This window comes from Onychostoma macrolepis, chromosome 02 (assembly GCF_012432095.1).
Source record: "Onychostoma macrolepis isolate SWU-2019 chromosome 02, ASM1243209v1, whole genome shotgun sequence".
Lineage (NCBI taxonomy): Eukaryota > Metazoa > Chordata > Actinopteri > Cypriniformes > Cyprinidae > Onychostoma > Onychostoma macrolepis.
The window spans coordinates 16,628,976-16,652,215 of record NC_081156.1 but is presented as its reverse complement, the minus strand read 5'-3'; the positions used below and the strand labels follow the sequence as shown (position 1 = coordinate 16,652,215).

Genomic DNA, 23,240 nt, shown 5'->3' with positions numbered 1-23,240 from the left:
TGAAAAACATTCATGGTCACAACAGAAAAAGCACTGAAACCACTGAAATATGATTATCAGCAATTATGTACACATTTAATCATGGTTAAATCCAAACTTTACAAATACATTGAGCGTGAGTGGATTTAGTTGAGAGTCTAGGATCTTTTTGAGTCCATGGCTGTGGAAAGAACTGGATCAACTATACAAATTCAACTTAAAACAAAACACTACAGTACCATACAAAAGTAATTGAAGGTAGTATGTGAACTCAAGGAAATAGTGCCACACAAATCTGAAGTACAGAAGAAGAGAAAGACAAGTCAGACTGGGAGTGCAAGTATCTAAACTTCGTCTTCTGTTTCCTTAGTTTTGATTAATGAATGAGGAAGCAATCCAGTTTAAGCAAACCATTACATAGAAAGCTCATGTTACTCGTAACTGAATCATTTCTGTGTAACCAAACAAGCAGATGTCAACACTTCAGAAGGCTACAGTGCAGATTTAAACTATGGCATTTATATAGGGTACTCACAAAAACATGCCATACGGCTGTTGTGTGAATTCACGAGAACAGGCATTTCCACAAAACACTAAAAGACACAACCACCATTTGTTAAGGATTACATATGATTTCAGTTGTACAACACTGCTAGAACACATACCAAATCCAAAACATTATAAATAAAAGGTTGTCACCAAATTAGTATTCATAATCCATTTTGTTCTTTCTAAGTAACGAGAACAAGTATGCTCAGGTAAACATGATACTCTACAATGCCAACATTGGCTAAATGGCTTCTTAAAAGTCATTATTTAGGTGCTGGAATATTATTGGGTGTGACTGAATAAACACAAGACTCATTTCTTATACATCCAAATTTGCAAAATGGCAAAAATAATATTAGTCAACATATAATAACTACATTTTGTTGACATTACATGACAATATTATTTATGAGATATGAAAATGGAAAACAACAAAAAAAAACAAAAAAAAAAAAAACAGTAATTGACCCTCAGCAGGAACACATATGTGCAAATTCTCAGAAAGCGATCCTACTGTATGACCTTTCTATTCCCGTCTTGTATAAAACAAATGTAATAAATAAAATATTTCAAAATCTACAAAAGTTCATTGTGCTACCTGGTAAAACAAATTCTTAAAGGGATAAATCAACCCGAAAATGAAAATCCTGTCATCATTTACTCATCGTTCCAAACCTGCATGGCTTTCTTTGGTGGAACACAAATGCCAACAATATTTTAAAGGAATAGTTCGCCCCAAAATGAACATTTTGTCATCATTTCTCTTTCTTATGTTGAACACAAAAGATGATATTTTGAAGAATTTTGAAGGACCAAACAGTTGTTGGTCCCCTTTGACTTCCATGGTTGGGAAAAAAAAAAACTATGGGGACCATCAACTGTTTGATTACCAGCATTCTTCAAAATATCTTCTATTTTCAACATAAGAAAAACTCATACAGGTTTGGAACGAGTGAGTAAATGATGACATTTTTGGGTGAACTGTCCCTTTAAGACGGCTTTTGTCCATACAATGAAAGTCAATGGGGTCCAAAACAACACAGACATTTTTTTTTATGTTCTACAGCAGAAAGTAAGTTATTCAGGTTTACAACAATATGAGTCTGAAAAAATGATTACAGAATTTTCTTTTTTTTTCAATTTTCATTTTACAGAATTTTCATGATTACAAAAATCCATTTAAAAGACAGTTTGGCAGGTGAATGACTTCTAACTTACAAATAAATGACACTAAACAAAAAACTTCCTACTCCTGTCTTTTCTCTCATTTATGATTATGATTTTAATGATAATGGAAGCACCCGTACATCTGAGTCTCACAGTTTTTTGGACTTTTCTAAGGCTAACAGCCATCCTCTGGTTTCTTCTGTTCTTTCAGCTTGGATCCAAGCTCGTCGGTTTTCCTCGCTGAAGTCTCAGAGCTTCCATCCGCCTGTGTTGTGCTGATCCATGCAGCTTTGAAACGTGGATGAGATGGCACTGGTGTAGATGTTGTGACCTCCTTGTCATCAGAGTCATCAAAGCTGACCTCCTGAACAGCTTCCTGCTTCTTAAATGAATCTCGTCTCTCAGACAAGTTTAGCTTCCTCATAACCACACCACCGGAGTCCCTCGCTCGTTGGCCAGCCAGGTATAACCCTTGTCTAGCATGGTCACCGACACACACAAAACCTGAGGCAATGTCACTAGTTTGTGACTCGAGTCCCTCAGCTTCACTCTGGGGAACTTCCACGGTGTGTCTTCGAGTGGAGAAGGCCTTTTTGTCTCCATGTTGGGCACCGGAGGGCCGCTCAGATGAATGAACCCTGTTCAGCAGTGGCGAACGAGGTGATTCTGCGCTGCGGGGACACACTGTCTGTCTCACGATGGTTGGCGGGGACATCATCTTATTATGAAACGAGTGGAGGCTTTTAGGAACTCCGGCGAGGGAAGATGGAGAACACTGTGGAGACAGAGGCTGTGAGGAGGGATTGCAGGCGAGGGGAGAGGGGGGAATACTGTTGGTGGACTTGCAGCGGCCTGCTTTGCTATAGCGGAGGCCAATCTTGGATCCCAAAACGTGAAGGGAACTTGGGCGACTTTGAGGGATGGGTGAATTTGGAGAGCTTGAGCAGGGTGAAGAACTCTGTGGAGAGTTTGAATCTGTGGAGAGACCACAAACAATGCTAGTCACTGACATACTACTACAACAAAAATAAAAAATGCAGTTTAGTGCTCTAATGCTCCTCCAAACAGTGTAAACAATTATTTTCATTTTATATATACACACTACTGTTCAAAAGTTTAGGGCTGTTAACATTTTTTTAATGGTTTTAAAACATTAAGTGCGCACCAAGGCTGCATTTCTTTGATCAAAAATACAGCAAAACTGTAATAAAACAATGTACGCTTAATGTATTATAAAATTTAATTATTCCCGTGACAATAAAGCTGAATTTTCAGCAGCCATTATTCAGTGTCAAATGATCCTTCAGAAATCATTCTAATATGCTAATTTGAACAGAAATTTCAGAAGAACAGCATTTATTTGAAACCAAAATCTTGTGAGACTTTATAAATGTCTTTTACTTTCACTTTTTATCAATTTTATGTGCCCTTGCTGAATGAAAACGTTAATTTTCTTTCAAATCAACCCCAAACCTTTTGAGCGGTAGTGTAGGTCAATGATGCATAAAAGTAAAATCTAGTTTCTTATAAAATGAACTGTTTATATCAATGTTTGTTTCATATGCTTTTGAAAAACTTTCAAGAAAACTGAAATGTCAAGTAGTGTAACCATCAAGTAATAAAAAAATAATGTTTTGCATTACCTTAGACCTTGAACAGTACTTTGAAAAGTTTTAAAATCAATTTTAAGGCAAAAGTCATTAAGCAAATATCATGAATGGTTAGTTATTAATTCATAAATATTTTACAAACTGAACTAACCCTGCCTTGTCATAATAAAGGTCAAATTATCTGATTTAAAGACACTCACAATCATGAGTGTCTGCAGGGATCCTCATATGATTTCACTCATTGAAAAAAGGCATGGAACAATTTTGTTAAGAAATAAAATTACTTTTCAAGAATTATTTTTATTCAAGAATTTGGGTTTATTATTAAAGAAGGAGGGGTTATTATTTGAGGCATATCTAATTACAAACCGAAGCAGATAAGACTGTATCTGACAGTGAGAGAGAGTCTGAGTCATACCACATGACAGGTCTGGAGCTGGGCTTCTGCACGGGGTGTTGGGCCCAGGAGACAGGCTCGGCGTCGGAGAGTCAGACAGGCTGTCGTTAGGTGAGTGCTGAAAACCTGCTGAGAAACTGCGACTGTTCTGAATCCCCGGACTGTGTTTGGGCAGCTTCTTCAAAAGATTTCGCCGTTTGCTAGAAAAGTTGGGCTTAAATTAGATTTTGGATTTCAATGAGTTTTAACTGGTTTAAAACATTCAAGAAGACACTACATCTTTCCAACCTGTCTTGACCCTCTTTTCTTTTGCTCTTTTTACTGCGTCGTGCCATCTTCCCCTTTGAGCTGGTCTTTCTCGCAGGCCCGATTTTAATGGACGTATTCTCAAGAGGAGTCGTCTGCAGAGTCACTTTACTGCCACTCTACAAATGGAAAAATCAACAAATCAAGCAAGTCCTTATTTAAAAAGCACATGGGCTGCCTTTACCTGCATATCTATTTGAGAATCTCACCTTCAGCAGAAGCTCCACCACATCAGTGTGCACCAGACCCTGGATACACTCTCCATTCACATGAGTGATGAGGTCACCAGCCCTCAGCCCGGCCTCGTGAGCAGGACTGCCGTCTTCAACGCTCTAGATCAACGGCAACACATAAAAGCGCATTTAAATAGGTCAAACCAATAAAATGTTGGTACACTGGGTTCTGAGTATGGTTAACCATAGTGATGAACCAAAATGAAATTTTTTACTGAAACGGAAACAAAAGTTTTAATTTAGCAAAAACGGCTTTCCGTGGGTAAAAAAAAAAAAAAAAAAAGAATTTATTTAATATAATTTATTTATATATTTATATATATATAAATAATGTTACGTGACATTGTTTATAGACCGTTTCAATGGCAACAACATAAACAATTGTTATTGCGCATGCACGCTTTTGTGGCTCAAACATAACTTTTGGTAGACTTCCACAAAGAATCAATAACAACAGCAATGTTGAGTAGACATTCTACTCTAGTGCTCTAGAGTAGATTATTTATGATAACACGCAAAATATATTTGCTGCGTAAATCAGATGGGCTTCATGAAAATGCAAATGCATTCTCTGCCAGCAGGAGGTGCTTTTGGAGCGGCAGAAATAGAGGTTTCCCCAGTAACGGCTGTACACAAAGCAGTGCTGAGCTCACAAACGCTGCTTTATCAGGCAAGATGAAATTAAATGAAAATGACACTGAAAATTTTCTGAAGACAGTCGGTTTCCTTCAGAGATACAGTGATATAAAAACACCCGCACCGGGTTTCGATTTTGAAACGTGCAGTGCTCATGTTTATTCAACGAAGTCAAAGCCTTTTGGAAAATCTATTTGTGGTGGTCAGTTTTGATATTGTGGCGATCCGCCACAAATAAATCAATGTATGGGAAACATTGCATCCCACAGCACAACAACCTGAGCCCAACTTCAGTCTACTCATCACCTTAACTTTAACTGCATTTGAAGTCGGCGCCAATAGCCAGACCGATAAAGAAACACAGACCGGAAGTTAAATTGGGGCCAGGCGCATATGCCCGATGAAACCGCCTATATTGTATCTTTCTGCAGTTGAAACACTGAGCGATTACATGAAACAAGTTGTACTGTTTCTTTCAATAGAACTTCTGATGTTCATTTGTTTATTTCATGCTGTAACTAGTAAGGAAAAAGAAGAGATGTTCAGTTCACATGCTGCTTAAACTGAGGCAATGAGTTTCAGTCAGTGATTTCGTCCCGCCAAAGCTGTTTTTGGTGCATCACTAGTTAACCATGATATAGAGTGGAGTGATTCACACTGCATCCATAATACTCACCCAAACCATGTGGTGCACTGTGTAGACATCAGTGTCGCCCATGTAGACCCGAATGGCACGAAGCGCAAAGCCGTACTTCCTCCCAGAGCTGTGGATGACCACAGGAGGACGAAGACTGCTTACGTTGAGAGAGAGGTCTCGGTTGGGGGAAGAATCCCGAGATGAAGGGTTGGATGAGAGTGAGTGTGAAGACATGGGGCTTGTCTGGAGCCCACCAGGGATGTCATCTACAGCGATAATACATGATCATATATAAGAGAAATGCCTCATAATAGTTACAATATCCACATATTGGTGTTAAATATCAAACACAAAGTTTGTCAAGTCATGTTTCACTTTCATCTATGTCAATAAGCTCTCTGTTCCTCTCAACTGTTCATTGTTCTCTTAAAACCACCTGCTTCACTTGTTTATTGTTGTAGTCACATGAATTTCAGTTGCCTTTAGTGTGATGGTATCACATGATGGTACAACGTCTACATGAACACATCTGAGCCCACTGTACCTGCTGTGACGATGAGGGAAAGGCCAGACACGGATGCAGACTTAGGGACTTTGCATGTAAATGGTGAGCGTGGCTTCTCTGGGGTCTCCTGCTGGAGCCCGAGGCGACGCGGACCCTTGTGGTCTCTGCGATTAGTAGGTCTTGTTCCAGTGGAGTTACTGCGCAGACGAATTCGCCGGAGATTTGAGACAAGACCTTCTGAGAAAAAACAAATACATAAGAAAACTCAAATTGAGAATGAGCATTTACAGACTGACCAATTCACATGTCGTCCTTTAATTTTACCAAATATTAGATTAAAATATGCATAAAAATTGTTACCCTCATCCTCAGGAAAGGCAAAGTGTGGCATGGCCTCAAGGCTCTGAGTGCTGTTCAAAATTAGAGGACTAGTGCCCCTCTCAGGCTGAGAGGAACTGGATGATGCTCTCGGCCTCGGACTTGGACTGATTGAAAAGAAATATAACAAATTTTGACTTCAGACAAATAAACATTTTGAAGACACAATAACAAAGGAATACCTAGAATCATGCAAAAATTATGAATGATTGAATAATGATTGAAAAAAGATTTCTAAATAGTTTTAATTTATTTTTATATAAATTTTAGATTGCAGTTAATTTTTTTTGTTATTAAAATTATTAATAATTTTTAAACGTGTTTATACTTTATTTCAGCTTTATTTCAATTAATAAAATGTTTTAATGTTTTAGTTAACAATAGCAACACTGATCGGCACAAAAGATAATACATTTAAAAATTATATTTGTAATTATTTGATCTTTTAATTCCATTGTGATAAATGAACCTTAAGTAGAGTGTATTGTATTGTTAAGGCTGGAATACACTACACAAATTTTTGCCCCTTTTTTCCTCCGATTTACAGTCTGGAGAAGTTTATGCTAGTTGCCGAAAGTCAAAGCCAGTCTGCAGATTTGAGTTTTGAGATTTCACAGAAAATCACATATTGTATGATGGTCACAGACTCTGATTTTTGGGTGCATATTGTTTTCACTTGTCACCCATATTCCCAGCAACAAGGCACATGTTTCTGCATGTTTGTTGTGATCGGAACAACTTTCGGAAGTCTGCTAGTGTGTGATCCTCAGTTTAGTTTTTACTGTATTATGCCCAGTAAGTGTATGATGTCTAGTGTTTTAAAATCTATTCAGATTTTAAAAGTCTTGTGGTGTATTCCAGCCTTTAGCATTACATGTACTTCTGTACATATTCTTGTTCTCACCTGCCCCTGTGGGAATCCTGTTTCCTGTCGCTGCTTGGAAGCTGTCTAAGGGTTTCTACTGGAGACAGCATTGAATGACCGTCCCACCGGTCCTCCTTCTCCTCACTGCAGCTCCGCTCAGAGGAGGACAGGCTCAAGTTGGAGGGAGAAGCCAGCTGCTCGGTGCTACTGTACACCTGATTCACATGACAAAAACAAGTCATGACCTGCTCCTTTACTGTGTTAAATGCCTCAGTCTGCCTGCCTGACAGGCACCACTATAAAATAAGATGTGCACATTCAGCTATTTCACCTTGCTGAAGCGATGCGAGCAGGAAGAGAACTTGATGTCCTGATAAGATTCATCATCGTTGGTCTCATCGTCCTCCTCAGAGTGATGGTAACGGTCAGAACGTGCTGGGTGGCAGATGAACAGAAGGTTCAGTTGCATCTACATTATATTTATGATTCAGAAAATGTCATAAAAGAGCAAGAGAGCCACCTACTGTCAAAGTAGCTTGTGTCGTCTTCAGTTTCAAGCTGTGGAATGAACTCTGCTTTCTGTCTTAACAGTCCACTCCAGTCCAGACCATGGAAGAAGATGTGATGTTTGACCTCTGCTGCCCCTCCTGTAGGTCATACCACACATGATTCAAAGCTGGCTACAGTAGTGTTTTTATTGTTAACTAAAACTATTGTGAAACAAAATGAAATAAAATAGAAATATTAGACGAAAAACACAAACTAATATAATCATTACTATAATAGCATATACATAATACTAAAATAAAACTGATAAGTAGCATTTATTAGGACTAAACTGGCAAAACACCCACCAGTTCCCAAGCGCTCTATGGGACTTTGCCTCAGCAGTTTTGTGATGAGGTCTTGAGACTCAAGAGGTAATGCATCATCACCCTCTGGCCACTCAATTTCATCTATGGAGGGAGATGGATGCAGACACATGCACACAACATTAGTAGTATAAAGTAGAATTTTACATTGTTGGTAAGCACTAAAAGCAAGTCAAAATATGGGCCCACTTCCAAGTCTATGATATTCTGATGCTCAAGGCCAGGACACACCAAGCGGACTTCAAAGAACTAGCGCCGACGAAAGCCAACGGTGTTGTCGCCTCGCGTCTAAAGCTCCTGAATTAAAAAGCTGCACTTGAACACACGGCACTGCAAACTAACACGTGTGTTCTGCGCCTGCGTGAGAGGAATTAGCTGTCTATATCAGCAGCTATCAATAGTATATATTCGTTATTTAAAAGGAGAAATCAAAACAAGGATATACGCAGATATACAAAACATAAAGCAGCGCTTGCTTACTATTTTGAATATCAGTAACATTGATAACTTTCATCATTTTAAGTGGCTCATGTTGTTCACACATTCACATATTGGAAAGCTTGGGTAAGACCACGTAACATTAGAACAGCCCTCTGTCTGTTCATATAGTTTATCACTTTCGCTTTAAAGGGTCATGAAACCCCAGAAGACGCGCCGCTTAATTATTCACAACAGTATGTGTTGATTTGAGAAACGTTCATGGATCAAAGGAGAGTGTTTGTTTTTGCTTTGTAATAAGAGTTCGGCACAAACGCAATTCGTTCACTTAGTGAGTGTAACCATTTTTACAGCTTCTTGACACAACCTGTCAAAAGGCTTATATAAACGCCGCAGAATAAGCTTTAAAAGTTATCAGAGGTGCAACAGCGCGTTCATATATGTTTTCGATGCAGAGTGCAAATGGCTGTGCATTTATTTTTACTCTCGATGGGAGAGAAATTAAACCGTCTAAAACCAAAGTTGACTGTGTTGTCTGTCTCCCCTCTTTCCCTTCCGCTTGCTGCGCACCACGCCCACTTTTTTAGCGTTCTTTTTAAAACTGTGGTGAGAACTAACCAGTGCTGACTCATTCACTAAACTGAACATCCAATCAGAGTTCTCACTCGTGCCGATGACTCCGACGCAGATTCAACAACTGCCGCCGACGTGAGCCCAACGAGTGGACCACACCGAACTAACTAGCCGGCTTGGTGTGTCCTGGCATTAAGATACAGCTCATGCTCCTTCTCCAATGTAAGGTAATGGGAACCTTCTCTACTCATTTCTCATCCACCAGGCAGAAATCATTTCAATCATGACTGAATTCTCAGGGTTAGGGGTTAAAATCCCTTGATTCTTACCACTGACCACCTGGCCAAAGAGCTCTTCTGGTGTGTCTCCAAAGAAAGGCACACAGCCCACCAGGAACTCATACAGGATAATGCCCATGGCCCACCAATCCACAGGTTTCCCATAACCTTGCCTAAGGATCACCTCTGGTGCGATGTACTCTGGAGTGCCACAGACCTAGAAAACAACAGAGGAAAAGTTCACCCAAAATGGAAAATATCGTCATGATTTACTGTATTAGTAAAAAGAACAGGATAACCCTCATGTTCTTACACCCCTGTATTTTCTTCCTTTAGTAAAACAAAATTGTAATTATTTGCTCAAAATCTTCCATTTCTATAAATAAATAAATAAATAAATACATAAATAAATGCCTAATCTAAGTAGTTATTTATCAAATAAAATAAAATAAAATGCTGCTTGGACATGTTGCCTAACATTGCCTTTTTTGCTTAATGGAAAAAAGGAAAACATGTGTGGTAGAAATGATTTGAATAAATTAAGACAAAACTAGTCTTTTAATGTGAACACTTAAAACTAGTACAATATTTGTGCTGAATGTACAGGTAGACTGACCTGTTTATCAATGAACTCTCTTGTGTCTTTCTCCATGTGTTCTTCATACAGGCTTGTGGTCATGTTCATTAAACCGATTTTAGACAGACCGAAGTCAGTCAGTTTAATGTGCCCCATTGATGTAATGAGCAAGCTGAAGACAGGAAACAAACACAGTAAATGCAATATTTGCAGGATGTGGAGTCATGCATAACTGCAAGATTACATCATCCAGCAGCTCTTACTTGTCAGGTTTGAGATCCCTGTGCACGATACCATAATTATGAAGATACTCTAGTGCCAGAACAGTCTCTGCAAAGTACATTCTGGCCATGTCCACCGGCAAGGGACCCATATTCTTCAGCAAATTTGCACAGTCTCCACCTGCAAAGACAATTTAATATTACAACCCGAATTCCAGAAATATTGGGACGTTTTTTAAATTTGAATAAGATGAAAACTAAAAGACTTTCAAATCACATGAGCCAATATTTTATTCACAATAGAACATAAAGATAAATATTTAAACTGAGAAATTTTACACTTTTATCCACCAAATGAGCTCATTTCAAATCTGATACCTGCTACAGGTCTCAAAAAAGTTGGCACGGGGGCAACAAAGGGCTGAAAAAGCAAGACATTTTTAAAAAGATTCAGCTGGGAGTACATCTAGCTACTAATTAAGTTAATTGACATCAGGTCTGTAACATGATTAGCTATAAAAGGGATGTCTTAGAGAGGCAGAGTCTCTCAGAAGTAAAGATGGGCAGAGGCTTTCCAATCTGTGAAAGAGTGCGTAAAAAGATTGTGGAATACTTTAAAAACAATGTTCCTCAAAGTCAAATTGCAAAGGCTTTTCAAATCTCATCATCTACAGTGGATAACATCAAAAGATTCAGAGAAACTGGAGAAATCTCTGTGCGTAAGGGACAAGGCAGAAGACCTTTGTTGGATGCCTGTGGTCTTCGGGCCCTCAGACGACACTGCATCACTCATCGGCATGATTCTGTAATTGAGATTACTAAATGGGCCCAGGAATACTTCCAGAAACCACTGTCGGTAAACACAATCCGCTGTGCCATCTGTAGATGCCAACTAAAGCTCTATCATGCAAAAAGGAAGCCATATGTGAACATGGTCCAGAAGCGCTGTCGTGAGCCTTGGCCCACAGGACATTTAAAATGGACTGTTTCAAAGTGGAAAAGTGTTCTATGGTCAGACGAGTCCAAATTTGACAATCTTGTTGGAAATCACGGACGCCGTGTCCTCCGGGCTAAAGAGCATGGAGACCTTCCAGCGTGTCATCAGCATTCAGTTCAAAAGCCAGCATCTCTGAAGGTATGGGGGTGCATAAGTGCATGCGGTATGGGCAGCTTGCATGTTTTGGAAGGCACTATGAATGCTGAAAGGTATATAAAGGTTTTAGAGCAACATATGCTTCCCTCCAGACGATGTCTATTTCAGGGAAGGCCTTGTGTATTTCAGCAGCACAATCCAAAACCACATACTGCAGCTATTACAACAGCATGGCTTCGTAGTGGAAGAGTCCGGGTGCTGAATTTATCTGCCTGCAGTCCAGATCTTTCACCTATAGAGAAATTTGGCGCATCATTAAGCAAAAAATGTGTCAAAGACAACCACAAACTCTTCAGCAGCTGGAAACCTATATCCGGCATAAATGGGACCAAATTCCAACACCAAAACTCCAGAAACTCATAACCTCGATGCCCAGACGTCTTCAAACTGTTTTGGAAAGAAGAGGAGATACTACACCTTGGTAAACACGCCCTTGTCCCAACTATTTTGAGACCTGTAGCAGGCATCAAATTTGAAATGAGCTAATTTTGTGCATAAAATTATAAAATTTCTCAGTTTAAACATTTATGTTATCCATGTTCAACTGTGAATAAAATATTGGCTCATGTGATTTGAAATTCTTTTAGTTTTCATTTTATTCAAATTTAAAAGACGTCCGAACATTTCCGGAATTCGGGTTGTAAAACATTACAGCTGCAGACTCACGACAGTATACATGAGGAATGACGCATGTGCGTGTCATACGATTAGATCAAGAAACATATTTGAAACAACGCATCACTGTTGTGACTCACCCTCCACATACTCCATGACCATGCAGAGGTGCCGTCGTGTCTCAAAGGAGCAGAACATGCTGACCACAAAAGGGTTCTCTGCAAACGTCAGGATGTCTCGTTCCACAAACACCTGCTGGATCTGGTTCCTCAGAATCAGGTTCTGCCGGTTGATCTTCTTCATGGCAAACCGCTGCCGTGTCCCGCGATGCCTTACCAGGTACACAGCCCTGCAAGTCAACGCTCAAATCAGGATCAAAGCTGATTGATATTCTTAAGGCTGCAATACACTACAAAACTTTTCAAATCTTAACAGTTTTAAAATCAGACACTTGTTGACTTTGTAAATGCTTAGAGAAAGAATCTGGACATCAAACTAAATGACTGAGGATCACACACAATAAGACTTTAAAAACACAACAAACTAACAGAAGCATGTGTCTCGTTATGAGGAGACACAAGACAAATGAAAACAGTATGTGTTCTAAAATCGGCTGAAAATATTAACCATGTTTAATATCTTCTGACGGGATGGGATCCTAGTCTAAAGTTAAAAACTGAGTGTCTTTGCCCATCATAACCTACGTAATTTTCTGTAAAATCTGTCATATCTGACTGCCCAAAATCTGGAAACTTGGTCTGACTTTCCACAATTAGAGTCGACCTCTCCAGAATGCAAACTGAGGGAAGACTCTAGACAAAAGTTATATAGTGTATTCCAGTCTTTCGTCAACTGGTGACCTAAATTCATGTGATTTTAAAACAGTCTATTCCTTCTTTAATGAAAAAAGCAATAAATGTAAGCTCACCCATAAGCCCCATTGCTGATGAGCTTTATAGTCTCAAAGTCTCTTTCCAGAGGCTTTCTTCGAGGCGTTGTGATTCCATGACGATTCTAGGACACAAAATATGACACCGAAAACTCTCAAGAACAGAACAATACAACATCTATTTGACAGAAATTCAGAAGTCACAAGCTAAAAAGACCATAAACTGATCTAGATCATAAACTGTTTTTTTTCTCCACAAATAATAGTTAAGTCAACTTAACATATATATGCATGTACACTACCATTCAAATGTTTAAGTTCAGTAAGATTTTTTTTTTCCAATTTAAAACAACCTTGCTAAATAAAGGTAGACATGTTACAAATGATTTCTGTTGAATACTGTTCTTTTAAACTGTCTATTCATCAAAGAATCCTAAAAAAATGCATCAAAATATTAAGCACCATTTTCAATATAAGAAATGTTTCTTGAGCAACAAATCAGCATATTAGAATGATTTATAAAGCACCATGTGACACTGAAGACTTTAGTAATGATGCTGAAAATTCAGCTTTGCACCACAGGAATAAATTACATTTTAAAATACAGTAAAATAGAAAACAGTTATTTTAAATTGTAAAAACTATTTCAAAATATTGCTTTTTTTTTTTTTTACTGCATTTTTAATCAAATAGATGCAGCCTTGATGAGCACCTTTCAAAAACATCTTATGACCCAATGGTACAACTGCTTTTAATGTGACCCATCCAATCTCAATTATAATGTACTACTATTCTGAGACATTGTGAGAATCTGACGTTTTTTCGATGGCAGACTTGAGCAAAGTAAGTAAAATGAAAGAAAATTAAAAGTCAATTTTACATTTAAATGAAAGGTTTACTACACATGTATGGGTTGAATTTGCACCGATATTACTGCAATGCACATTTGCTATTTCATTTTACAGCTATGCAAAATTATTCTTTTGAAACGGATACTTCTGAAATAGCTTGTACCCTGGCTGGGAAAGTAATTCTAAGCTTGAACCTCTTGGAAAGAAAAGTATGAGACCTCCAGCAGTGTAGAGAAACAGTGAGCAATTATAAGATTTTGATTACAAGCCTTGATTTATTTTCTTACCTCTGCAGTGTCATCCAGTTCTCTGCTTGGGCTGCCTGAGTTGTTGTGCTCAAGCTGCACCATGTCTGAACCCAAAGACAAGAGAAAACTCAATCACTTGTTTGCCTAAGGCTAACATTTAATTACCCTTTACAACATAGACAAAAACGTATAATTTAAGGGTAAGGTGCTAGATAAATAATAATTATACCCTCCAGGGGGTCTCGGGTGAGACCCAGTTGGCTGATGATGTATCGGGGGATATCAGTCTTGATGCCCTGGCCAATTTTTGCATGGTCTTCTGCAACTTCAAGACGCTGATAAAACTCCTCAGGGTCAAACTCCTGATGGTTAACAGAAACATGGTATGTCAGCATTCTACAAATGGCATTAGATTGAGTCCCAGTCTTCACACTGTAATTAATCGCAAAAGGTAGATAGGTAATAGGCCACAGGTGGTTTTCAAAATGCTTTTTTGAAATTTTAGGTGTGGGACATTATTAAAGCTGTATCTCTCTATATGTGACCCTTGACCACAAAACCAGTCTTAAGTGTAAATTTTTTTGAAATTGAGAAGCTTTCCATTGATGTATGGTTTGTTAGGATTGGACAATATTTGGCTGAGATACAACTATTTGAAAATCTGGAATCTGAGAGTGCAAAAAAATATATAAATATTGAGAAAAATCGCCTTTAAAGTTGTCCAAATGAAGTTCTTAGCAATGCATATGACTAATCAAAAATTAAGTTTTTATACATTTACGGTAAGAAATTTAGAAAATATCTTCATGGAACATGATCTTTACTTAATAAATTCTTCTTAGTACAGAATCACAGTGTTAGTCATCTTTTTTACCAGGCACTCCAGTAGTCTTGCTGGTCTGGAAATAATGATGAGAATCTTCTTCACAAGTTTGGCAATTACAGTCACTTCCTCACTCTCTGAGCGCTCGTATGCCTTTGGGTAAAAAAAAAACACACTTAGGGCCAATGCAAATAAACTTTATGAGCACAAAACAAAACAACCTACATTTTTGCATAAAGTTTGGTTGACATTACCATGAGTCAGATCTGAAATGGTAAAAGTTACAGAAATAAGTGACCCAATTTACTGTGAAAGGACAGAGAGAAGTAATCATGGAACAAGACCATAAAACCCCCTCAAGCTCCCAATGACATTTAAGACAAACAAAGTCATTTAAAGGAATGGTTCACCCAAAAATTACATTTGTCATTTTCAATTCACCCACGTCACTTCAAACTTGTATGATAGCATTTTTTGTGGAACACAAAATGAAGCTATGAAGAATGTTGCAGGTCTTTTCCATTAAACAGTTTACCCTGACAATGTCATTCATTTAAAATGATATATATTTAAAAAATAAAAAAAAACACACCAAAACCTGCCATAAGCAAGCAACTTGGAAAGGTAAATGGAATTTGTTGCACCACGACCTGTTTCCTCTTGCTTAATTTGATCAGCCTCTTCCCTTCATTTGCTATTCATGACTTCAGAAGCATGAAGCAAAATCTCCTCAGGGAGACAAAACAGTCTCTCACTTGCCCTAATTAACCATCCTTCCCTCCAGTGTCGACATGACTGCCTGGGCACACAAACACTGCAGATGACTAGTGTGCAGTACTGCTGCTCTCTATTCAGCCTCTTTCCAGAAAAACTTCACATGACAACAGCAGCTTGGTATGAGGAATGAAAGCTGCCAGTTTATTTTAAAACAAACACATGGTAACATGTGCCTGTATAGATACAACATATTTCCTTCAAACAAAGATACCGCAGTGATTCAGTGCAGCAGTTTGCTGAATGTCACTTTAAGATGGAATATGACAGGAACAGTGCTTATTAAAAGAATAACTCGGGACTTTAGAGGTCTTATGTCTGGAGCCATAAGGCTCTCAGTCAATAATCATTCAGTAAAAATGCTTTTAGAAAGAAGACGGGCTGTGGCAGTATTAGTGATTCAGCTGAGAGTTGGAAAGAGGCATTAAACCACCCAGTATGAACCACAGCACTGTCATGTTGTTGCAAACTAGGGATGTCAAATGTACCATGTCGAAACCAGCATAGAAACGAGCACTGAAAGGAAGCTGCTTTTGAACACACACATGATGTGTGTACACGTTACGTGAAGAGAGCTTGTACCCAGCGGTGATGCGGCTGTACATGTAAGTGGTCAAATGCACTTCCAGGTCAAAAGGTAAGTCTTGGCAAGATATTCATGCAAGTACAGTTAGTATGACCTAAGTGCAATGTAAACAGGCAGGGCAAAAAAAAAAAAAAAACACCTGGATATTTTGTGTTAAAATCAAAGATTTGTGCCTTGAGGTTTAAATGCAGTCTAACACACATGCCATTGTGTATTATGTAGATAATATTACTGAAACAACACTGATCAAACAAAAAGCTAAATGTTGCGTTTTATGGTATATACCATTTAATTCCATCAGTATACGATTCTACCATTAGTCTTTAATTTAATCTGTGTTGATTATGTTTTAAACTTAAGCTAATTTTAACGGGTTTTTTCCGTTTGTGCAAAGATATGTCTGCTGTTAGCAACAGCACCTCAGGTAGCACTGAGACTAAAGATATGTGAAGAGAACAATGTAATTATTGCCTAAACATCCTCCTCATAATCCATCATTTGTATTTAAATAAATGACTGAATGCCGCGTTGCGCCATCTTGTTTAGGTTGCTTAATGATTTTTATGTTCTCGGCTAAGGCGGTGTAACAGCTTACTTCCGGTCAACGTAGCCGTTCCATTCACAGCCGTTGCTTAAAGTCCCTATATAACTTCCTCCTCCTCATGCACTAAAAAGGTTGAATAGATGCATTTCTTTATGCATGAAATATTTGAATATAAATTTGTTGTTAATGAGTTGTTAATTGCAGATAAACCATAGTTCTGTTAAACCATTTCTGTTACCAAGTATTGTGGTGCCTTACACAAAAAATAAAAATATTTGAAAAGTGAGGACTGATGTTTGCTATTATAGTTAGGCCAGAGCTACTAAAATATCAGTTTCATCAGTGCATCTTAGATTTTGTATTCTCCTGGGTGCACAAACTGCAGATTATATGAAAATTATAATATAAAAATGTGAACTTATCGGTATCGTCCATGAGAAGGACTTAATTATCGGTTAAAATTTTTCATATCGTGCATTCCTATTTCAGAGTTATTTTTTATTTTAGAGATATTTGCTCTGATGATTGTAACAGTTTTTTGTTGACACATTCTTGACTCAAATTCTTGACTAATTTCTTGTTTTGCCAACTTTATTTAATTGACACATACACTACTGTTCAAAAGTCTGGGGTCAGTATGATTGTATTTGGTGCTCAAGAAACATTTATTATTATTTTCAAATGTTGAAAACAGTTGTGCTGCTTTATAATTTTTGTAAAAACTTTGATAAATAGAAAGTAAAAAAAAAAAGCATTTATTTTAAATAGATTTTTTTTAGCATTATAAATGTCTTTAATGTAATTTGTCCTTGCTGCATAAAATATGAATTTCTTTAAATAAATAAATATATAAAACCATCAGCAAAGATTTGAACGGTGGTGTACAGTACTGTTTTAATATAATTTATTTTCATTAGTACTTAGCCTACATTATTCAAGAACTGTGAATTTTTTCCAGTGAAATACTAGTATTGAGTAATAAAATTCTAGTCTTTTGTGGCATTGTGAACCAGATCTATGCAAACCAACCTTTTTTTTAACAGATGCAAATGTCAACAAAACAATACATCTATCATTTTTTACTTCATTAGAGGCATGGAATATGTTTCTACCTCATGTAGGAAATTTTCTAATTTTTCCTGAAGTTCCACAAAGTAGCAGGATGTGATGAGCCCCTTTCTGGACTTCTCCAGGCAGTCTCGGACGAGCTCGACCAGCTGGTGTTGAATGAAGCCCAACACTCCATCAGCAAGAGGAGGAGCGCTGTCTGGGGAGTAGTCTGCAATCACTGCCAGCAAACGCCCCTCCATCTGAGCCGTAGCCTGCAAGAGTGATAAAACGCTGTGAGACTGCGTAGGTGACAACTGTCGTTTGTTTTGTTTGGACCAGCCAGGCCATCAATTTTCCCACAGCCACAATTTAAACAAAGTAAACAACATGTGATGACATGACGTGGCATCCATGTCCATGATGGAAAAACAAAATTTAAATGTCAGAGCTTAATTACCTTTGGAAACCGTTCTTTGTAAACATGATTCATCATCACAATCTCGTTATCAAAAGAGCCACATGTCCGCCCAGGGCTACAAAATAAAACAATACTTCAGTTACATTAAATTGGTCATATCTACTTTTACAATTTTACACAAACAAATAACATTAAAGGAATAGTTTACCTCCCAATACAATTCTGTCATCATTTACTCACCCTCATTTCATTACATACCCTGTCCATGACTGACTGACTTCTGGGAAACATAAAAGAACTGTGAAAGTCTTGGTTGCTTTTTTTCAGTGCAATTACACTAAATGGGGACTGAAGACACCATAAAACAATTAGAAAGGTTGTCAGTACGACTTGTGCACCAGTGTTGTTATATTTTTTAATATACACTTTTTTTAACTATAAGAAAAAATAAATATTAAATATAAATAAACCTAAAAAATAATAAATGCTGTCTTTATATTTAAATATAATATATTTAAAAACACTAATAAAAAAATTTAAATGAAAACTAAATAAATATAATGATTAAATTATTCTAAATATTAATAAATACAATAATAGTATAGAAAAATATACTAAAATAACACTGTTGTGCAGTATATTTGAAGTCTCCAGAGATCTTATGATAATGAGGAAAATTGTTAAGACTTTTGCCTCCTTTTTGAAGCTTCAATCCCCATTCTTTGTAATTACATGAAGAATCTTCCAAAATTTTCCCTATAAATTTAGAAACGAAGTGATACAGGTTTTGAAAGGCATAAGGGTGAGTAAAAGAAAGATAAATATCTACTAAAGTAAACTTACTAAAAATAGTATAATTTTATTGGGTCATATTTTTGAAATTCTTACCAGTTTGCCAGAGAAATTAATCATTGTTTGAAACATTAAATCTGTATAGATTAGCCATGCCAAATGTGTCAAGCAGAGCGGATTGTTAAGCATTAGCTAATTAAAGTACGGCGTTAGCAAACTTTTCCCTCTGACTGTTTAAGAGCAAATAATTGAGTAATACCCTGGCACGTACAAGCCAAACTAATCTTTCATTCTTATTCACTTGTATCAAGAAATTCAAAAGTTACAATAAGAACTCACATTTTCTATGCCAGCAGCTAACAAAATTGCAATATCTCTATGAAAATGCTACATCTCACATATTAGCTGATTTTCTCTATATCTTGTTTTTTTTCTACAACAAATAGAGACCTAAGGCTCCGTGAGCGAGGCCGGAAAGGTGAGGGCTGTCCATCTTCGTCTGCCACACTCTCTGAGCTCCTGAAATGCTTGAAGAGGCGATGGAGGTCATCTGGGGTGGGCTGGGAGGGCAGCTGGTGCAGGAGCTCCTGTGAGGAGGAGGAAGACTAATGCAGAAGAAAGAGCGAGAGAGACAGAAACACAGCCAGATTCAAACAATAAATCACATTTCCACGTGCCTGTTGTGTCACCCTAACATTATGGATGTGTAAAAATGTAACAACAGTTGTTTAGCAATGAATATACAAAAATCTGCATAGCAAGGCGCGGCGCGTATGCTCAGATTGCATGAAACACAAGTGGTGAGCATCTGTCTAAAGTCTAAAGCTGCTTATTAGTGTGTGCAATTATGCAAGACAACTACAGGACGGGACATTTTCCATTCCAGTTTGCAGTTGCCTGTGGTATAGATGGTAATTTAAGACTGAAAATCTCGGGAAAAGAGAATGAGCAGACGAGCGCATGACAGGACCAGTGCTGGAAGGAGGAAACCAGAGAAGCTTCACAGCTTCCCTCTGAATAAAGTCTTCACTGACGCTAGCTCAATAGAACATTGTTAAACAAGGCTGACCTCATCGCATGAGCCATGAATGGCCATATATCATTTCAAAACAGAGAAAGAGGCTATTTTTTGTATCATTTCCTTGAAAATAAATCAATGAAATTAATCTATTTCCACTACTGAGAATTACCCACAATGGCCAACCCTGTAGTTAAATAACAAAAGTTCAAATTACATAAATAAAATTACTAAACAAGGTTACAGATTACTATTATGATTTTATAGAAAGCAATATCTAGCCAATTATATTTTAGAACACAACCTATGATGAAAAATTTCCATGACACTATTTCAGGAATGGAAATCACCATATTTCCTCAATTCATATTTCAATGTTACTGTAGACTCTGACTACATTAACACTGAAAAGTGCATCAATATTAATAAAGAAATCTAGCATGCTGTGTACTTGTTACTCTCTTTCTCAACTAGCTACACTAGTACTGCAGTTAAAGTGCACTCCAAAAACAAAATCAAACAATCTACAGAATACACATTTAATATATGATGGTTTAAACACATCTGCTCTGTGCATTGTTTGATTACATAAAGAAAAACACTGCAGATGAACTGGACTGATGGCTCAAGAAAAGGAAAACAAAGAGGGTCTTTTCAGAAGTGTTGAGAAGGGCCCACTCACTGAAACAGCAGAACTGGGTGGATTGGTTCCATATCCAGAGGAGACAGACGCCACAGACCACCTTCGTGTGTCTGGTCTAAAATAGGACAGATATACAAAAAACATGATGGTAAGGAATCTTTTAATAACTGTTCAGTTTTAATAACTGAACAACAACAAAAAACTTCAATCAGCCACATTAAATTCATATACATATGTCATCAAATTAATACATTCTTGCTAAATAAAGGCATTAATTTCAACAACAACAAAAAAATCATACTGACCCCCAAATGTTTCACAATAGTCTATATGATTTGCAAGTTTGTCAGCAACATTAAAAATGCTATTTTAAATACACTAGTAGAAAATTTCAATAAAACATCAAAACTTGAACACATTTCACTTCTTTCAAGAACTTATATGACCCAGTCATATTCATCCACAAATAGATGCATGCTTTTAGGGCACATTAAAGACACAACCAAAAACAACTCATTCAATCTTCATTGAGCTGTACAAGGAGGCTGGTAGGGTCCCATCATTTCAAGCAAGCATTAATAAAAGTGGATGGAGCCTCAGTACATAATCATGGCAGCGTAAAGTAATGAGGCTACATGCTGACTTCACTATAATTGCTGTGACAAATGCCAAGCTTCCCATCCACGGTACAGCCTTGAGGGCAGCTGCAGCGAACGCAGAATCTTATTGGCCAGCTAGAAACCTTTCCACTCATTCCTTGCTCTCATACTGCCATTATGAAAGGGCAGATATAAGATATAACACAAATGACTAATGTGAATACATTTGGACATGTTTGTAGTACGCGGTCTCATTCTGCTCAGCTCTTACCTACGTATGAATGGAAAATTGACCGAAGGGCTGCTGGAGACATTTCTGGGACTGTCCAGCGGACTGCTGCCTGTAGGAAACACACCTTCTAAGATCAACATGCACATTATGGTTGTTTTACAGAGTTAATGGATGCCAAAGTGGTTCTGTATTGCCTGGCACTCATTTGCCAGGCTTTGTTGACAGAGTGTTACTGGCATTGGCATATTCAAACAGTGGGCTGGATGTGCAAGCATGTTACGCTACCCTGTATTTATCATCAAGCACAGTGTAAATCAAACATCATTATCATAATTGAGCGAGAAACAAAAATAAGTAATTATAGCTACCAGTTGGCAAAGGAAGGGGTGACAGCGGTCTTGATAGAGTAGGTGAGGGAGCCAAACTCTTCCTCTTGTTCCGGTTACTGTGGAAAGAAAACGCTTGTTCTTGTTAAAGGCAAAAATACCCACCTTTTCACAACCTTCATCATTATGAAAGCCATCTATAGGGATGGTCTGTTAATGTCTCTAGTACTGGAACACAACCTAACAATGTGAGTTTACAAAAACATTTCGTTAGACCTGGTGTAACTCAATCTACATTGAATGTCTTCGGTTTCTTTGAACAGGCCTGTGTACATTTATTAGATTGTAGAAATGATTGTTACAATTGGCTTTAAAGGCTTTGAATTTAAAGGTAAACTCAGTAAGGTTTTGTTTAGCTGGCTCTTATTCATCCCAATAGTATGGTTTTGGGCTTTATGTTGACACATTTTGATCTGGATGCATTAAAGGGTTAGTTCATCCAAAAATGAAAATTCTGTCATTAATTTACTCACCCTCATATTGTTCCAAACCTGTAAGACCTTTATTCATCTTCAGAACACAAATTAAGATATTTTTGATGAAATCCGAGAGCTTTCTGACTCTGCATTGACAACAACACAACTACCATTTTCAAGGCCCAGAAATGTAGTAAAGACATTGTTAAAGGGGTCATCGGATGCCCATTTTCCAAAATTTGATACGATTCTTTAGGGTCTTAATGAAAAGTCTACAACGAACTTTGGTTAAAATTTCTCAATGGTAGTGTAAAAAACACCTTTTTTTTACCATGTCAAAATCAGCTCTGTTTTTAGTAGTCTCGCGTAGCCAGACCTTCAGACTGATGGCTGAAGGTCTGGAATCTATGGTAGCTTTCATTGGCCAAGGTCCGCCCATGAGGCCGTTTGACAGACATGTCAAACATCCAATCACAGTTCATTTCGTTCAGCGTCACGTTTCGCGGCGTGGAAATGTTGCCACAATAATAGATCGGTGTGTAAAACTCTCGGACGTATTTTAAAGATTCTATGCTGCGAACTTTAAATATTTCACATACTTTTGAAAATCCAGCGTTTATTTGATCCTGATAAGCGTTTGTCGTCACAGTTGTAAACACAATGTCTTTCTTCTTTCGTGAGGGGTTTGGCGTCACGGCATCTTTGTTTCCAGGCGGAACGTTAAAGAACGCAACACACACGTCTCCCGGAAACCCTGTAGAATTCAACCAATCCGACGACGACTTCAAAACTCCTGAAGTGTTTCCACTTTTGTGTGCCATATGCATCAGATGTTTAGCCAACGTTCCGTGGGCGTGACATCTGAGACTATGTTTTTAGCAAGCCATTCTAGTCCATGTTGCTTTAAATGCTAATGAGCTTTGCTGACTCCGCCCCTCTCTTCCGTGGGGTGACGAGCAGTTCTGTTTACTTTAGCCGTGAA

General features: G+C 37.8%; 1 protein-coding gene across 4 annotated transcripts in view; it reads right to left on the bottom strand.

The window, feature by feature from the left end:
* Window positions 1-48: 48 nt before the first annotated feature.
* Window positions 49-23,240, bottom strand: part of mast3a (microtubule associated serine/threonine kinase 3a) — a 29,330-nt gene continuing 6,138 nt past the window's right edge. For 3 of the 4 annotated variants that reach the window (XM_058795790.1, XM_058795771.1, XM_058795761.1), the window contains 25 exons: window positions 21,825-21,901; window positions 21,496-21,565; window positions 20,665-20,740; window positions 19,415-19,569; window positions 18,212-18,287; window positions 17,817-18,026; window positions 14,852-14,953; window positions 14,207-14,339; window positions 14,017-14,081; window positions 12,918-13,003; window positions 12,130-12,338; window positions 10,264-10,402; window positions 10,040-10,172; window positions 9,475-9,640; window positions 8,117-8,218; window positions 7,787-7,909; window positions 7,594-7,697; window positions 7,302-7,477; window positions 6,380-6,504; window positions 6,059-6,256; window positions 5,554-5,780; window positions 4,218-4,340; window positions 3,991-4,127; window positions 3,724-3,902; window positions 49-2,670 (listed from right to left, as the gene is read on the bottom strand). In XM_058795790.1, coding sequence (XP_058651773.1) covers window positions 1,871-2,670; window positions 3,724-3,902; window positions 3,991-4,127; window positions 4,218-4,340; window positions 5,554-5,780; window positions 6,059-6,256; window positions 6,380-6,504; window positions 7,302-7,477; window positions 7,594-7,697; window positions 7,787-7,909; window positions 8,117-8,218; window positions 9,475-9,640; window positions 10,040-10,172; window positions 10,264-10,402; window positions 12,130-12,338; window positions 12,918-13,003; window positions 14,017-14,081; window positions 14,207-14,339; window positions 14,852-14,953; window positions 17,817-18,026; window positions 18,212-18,287; window positions 19,415-19,569; window positions 20,665-20,740; window positions 21,496-21,565; window positions 21,825-21,901 — 3,991 coding nt within the window. In that variant the 3' untranslated portion in view covers window positions 49-1,870. The remainder of the gene's footprint in view (window positions 2,671-3,723; window positions 3,903-3,990; window positions 4,128-4,217; window positions 4,341-5,553; window positions 5,781-6,058; window positions 6,257-6,379; window positions 6,505-7,301; window positions 7,478-7,593; window positions 7,698-7,786; window positions 7,910-8,116; window positions 8,219-9,474; window positions 9,641-10,039; window positions 10,173-10,263; window positions 10,403-12,129; window positions 12,339-12,917; window positions 13,004-14,016; window positions 14,082-14,206; window positions 14,340-14,851; window positions 14,954-17,816; window positions 18,027-18,211; window positions 18,288-19,414; window positions 19,570-20,664; window positions 20,741-21,495; window positions 21,566-21,824; window positions 21,902-23,240) is intronic. The other variant, XM_058795782.1, reaches the window with a different exon arrangement.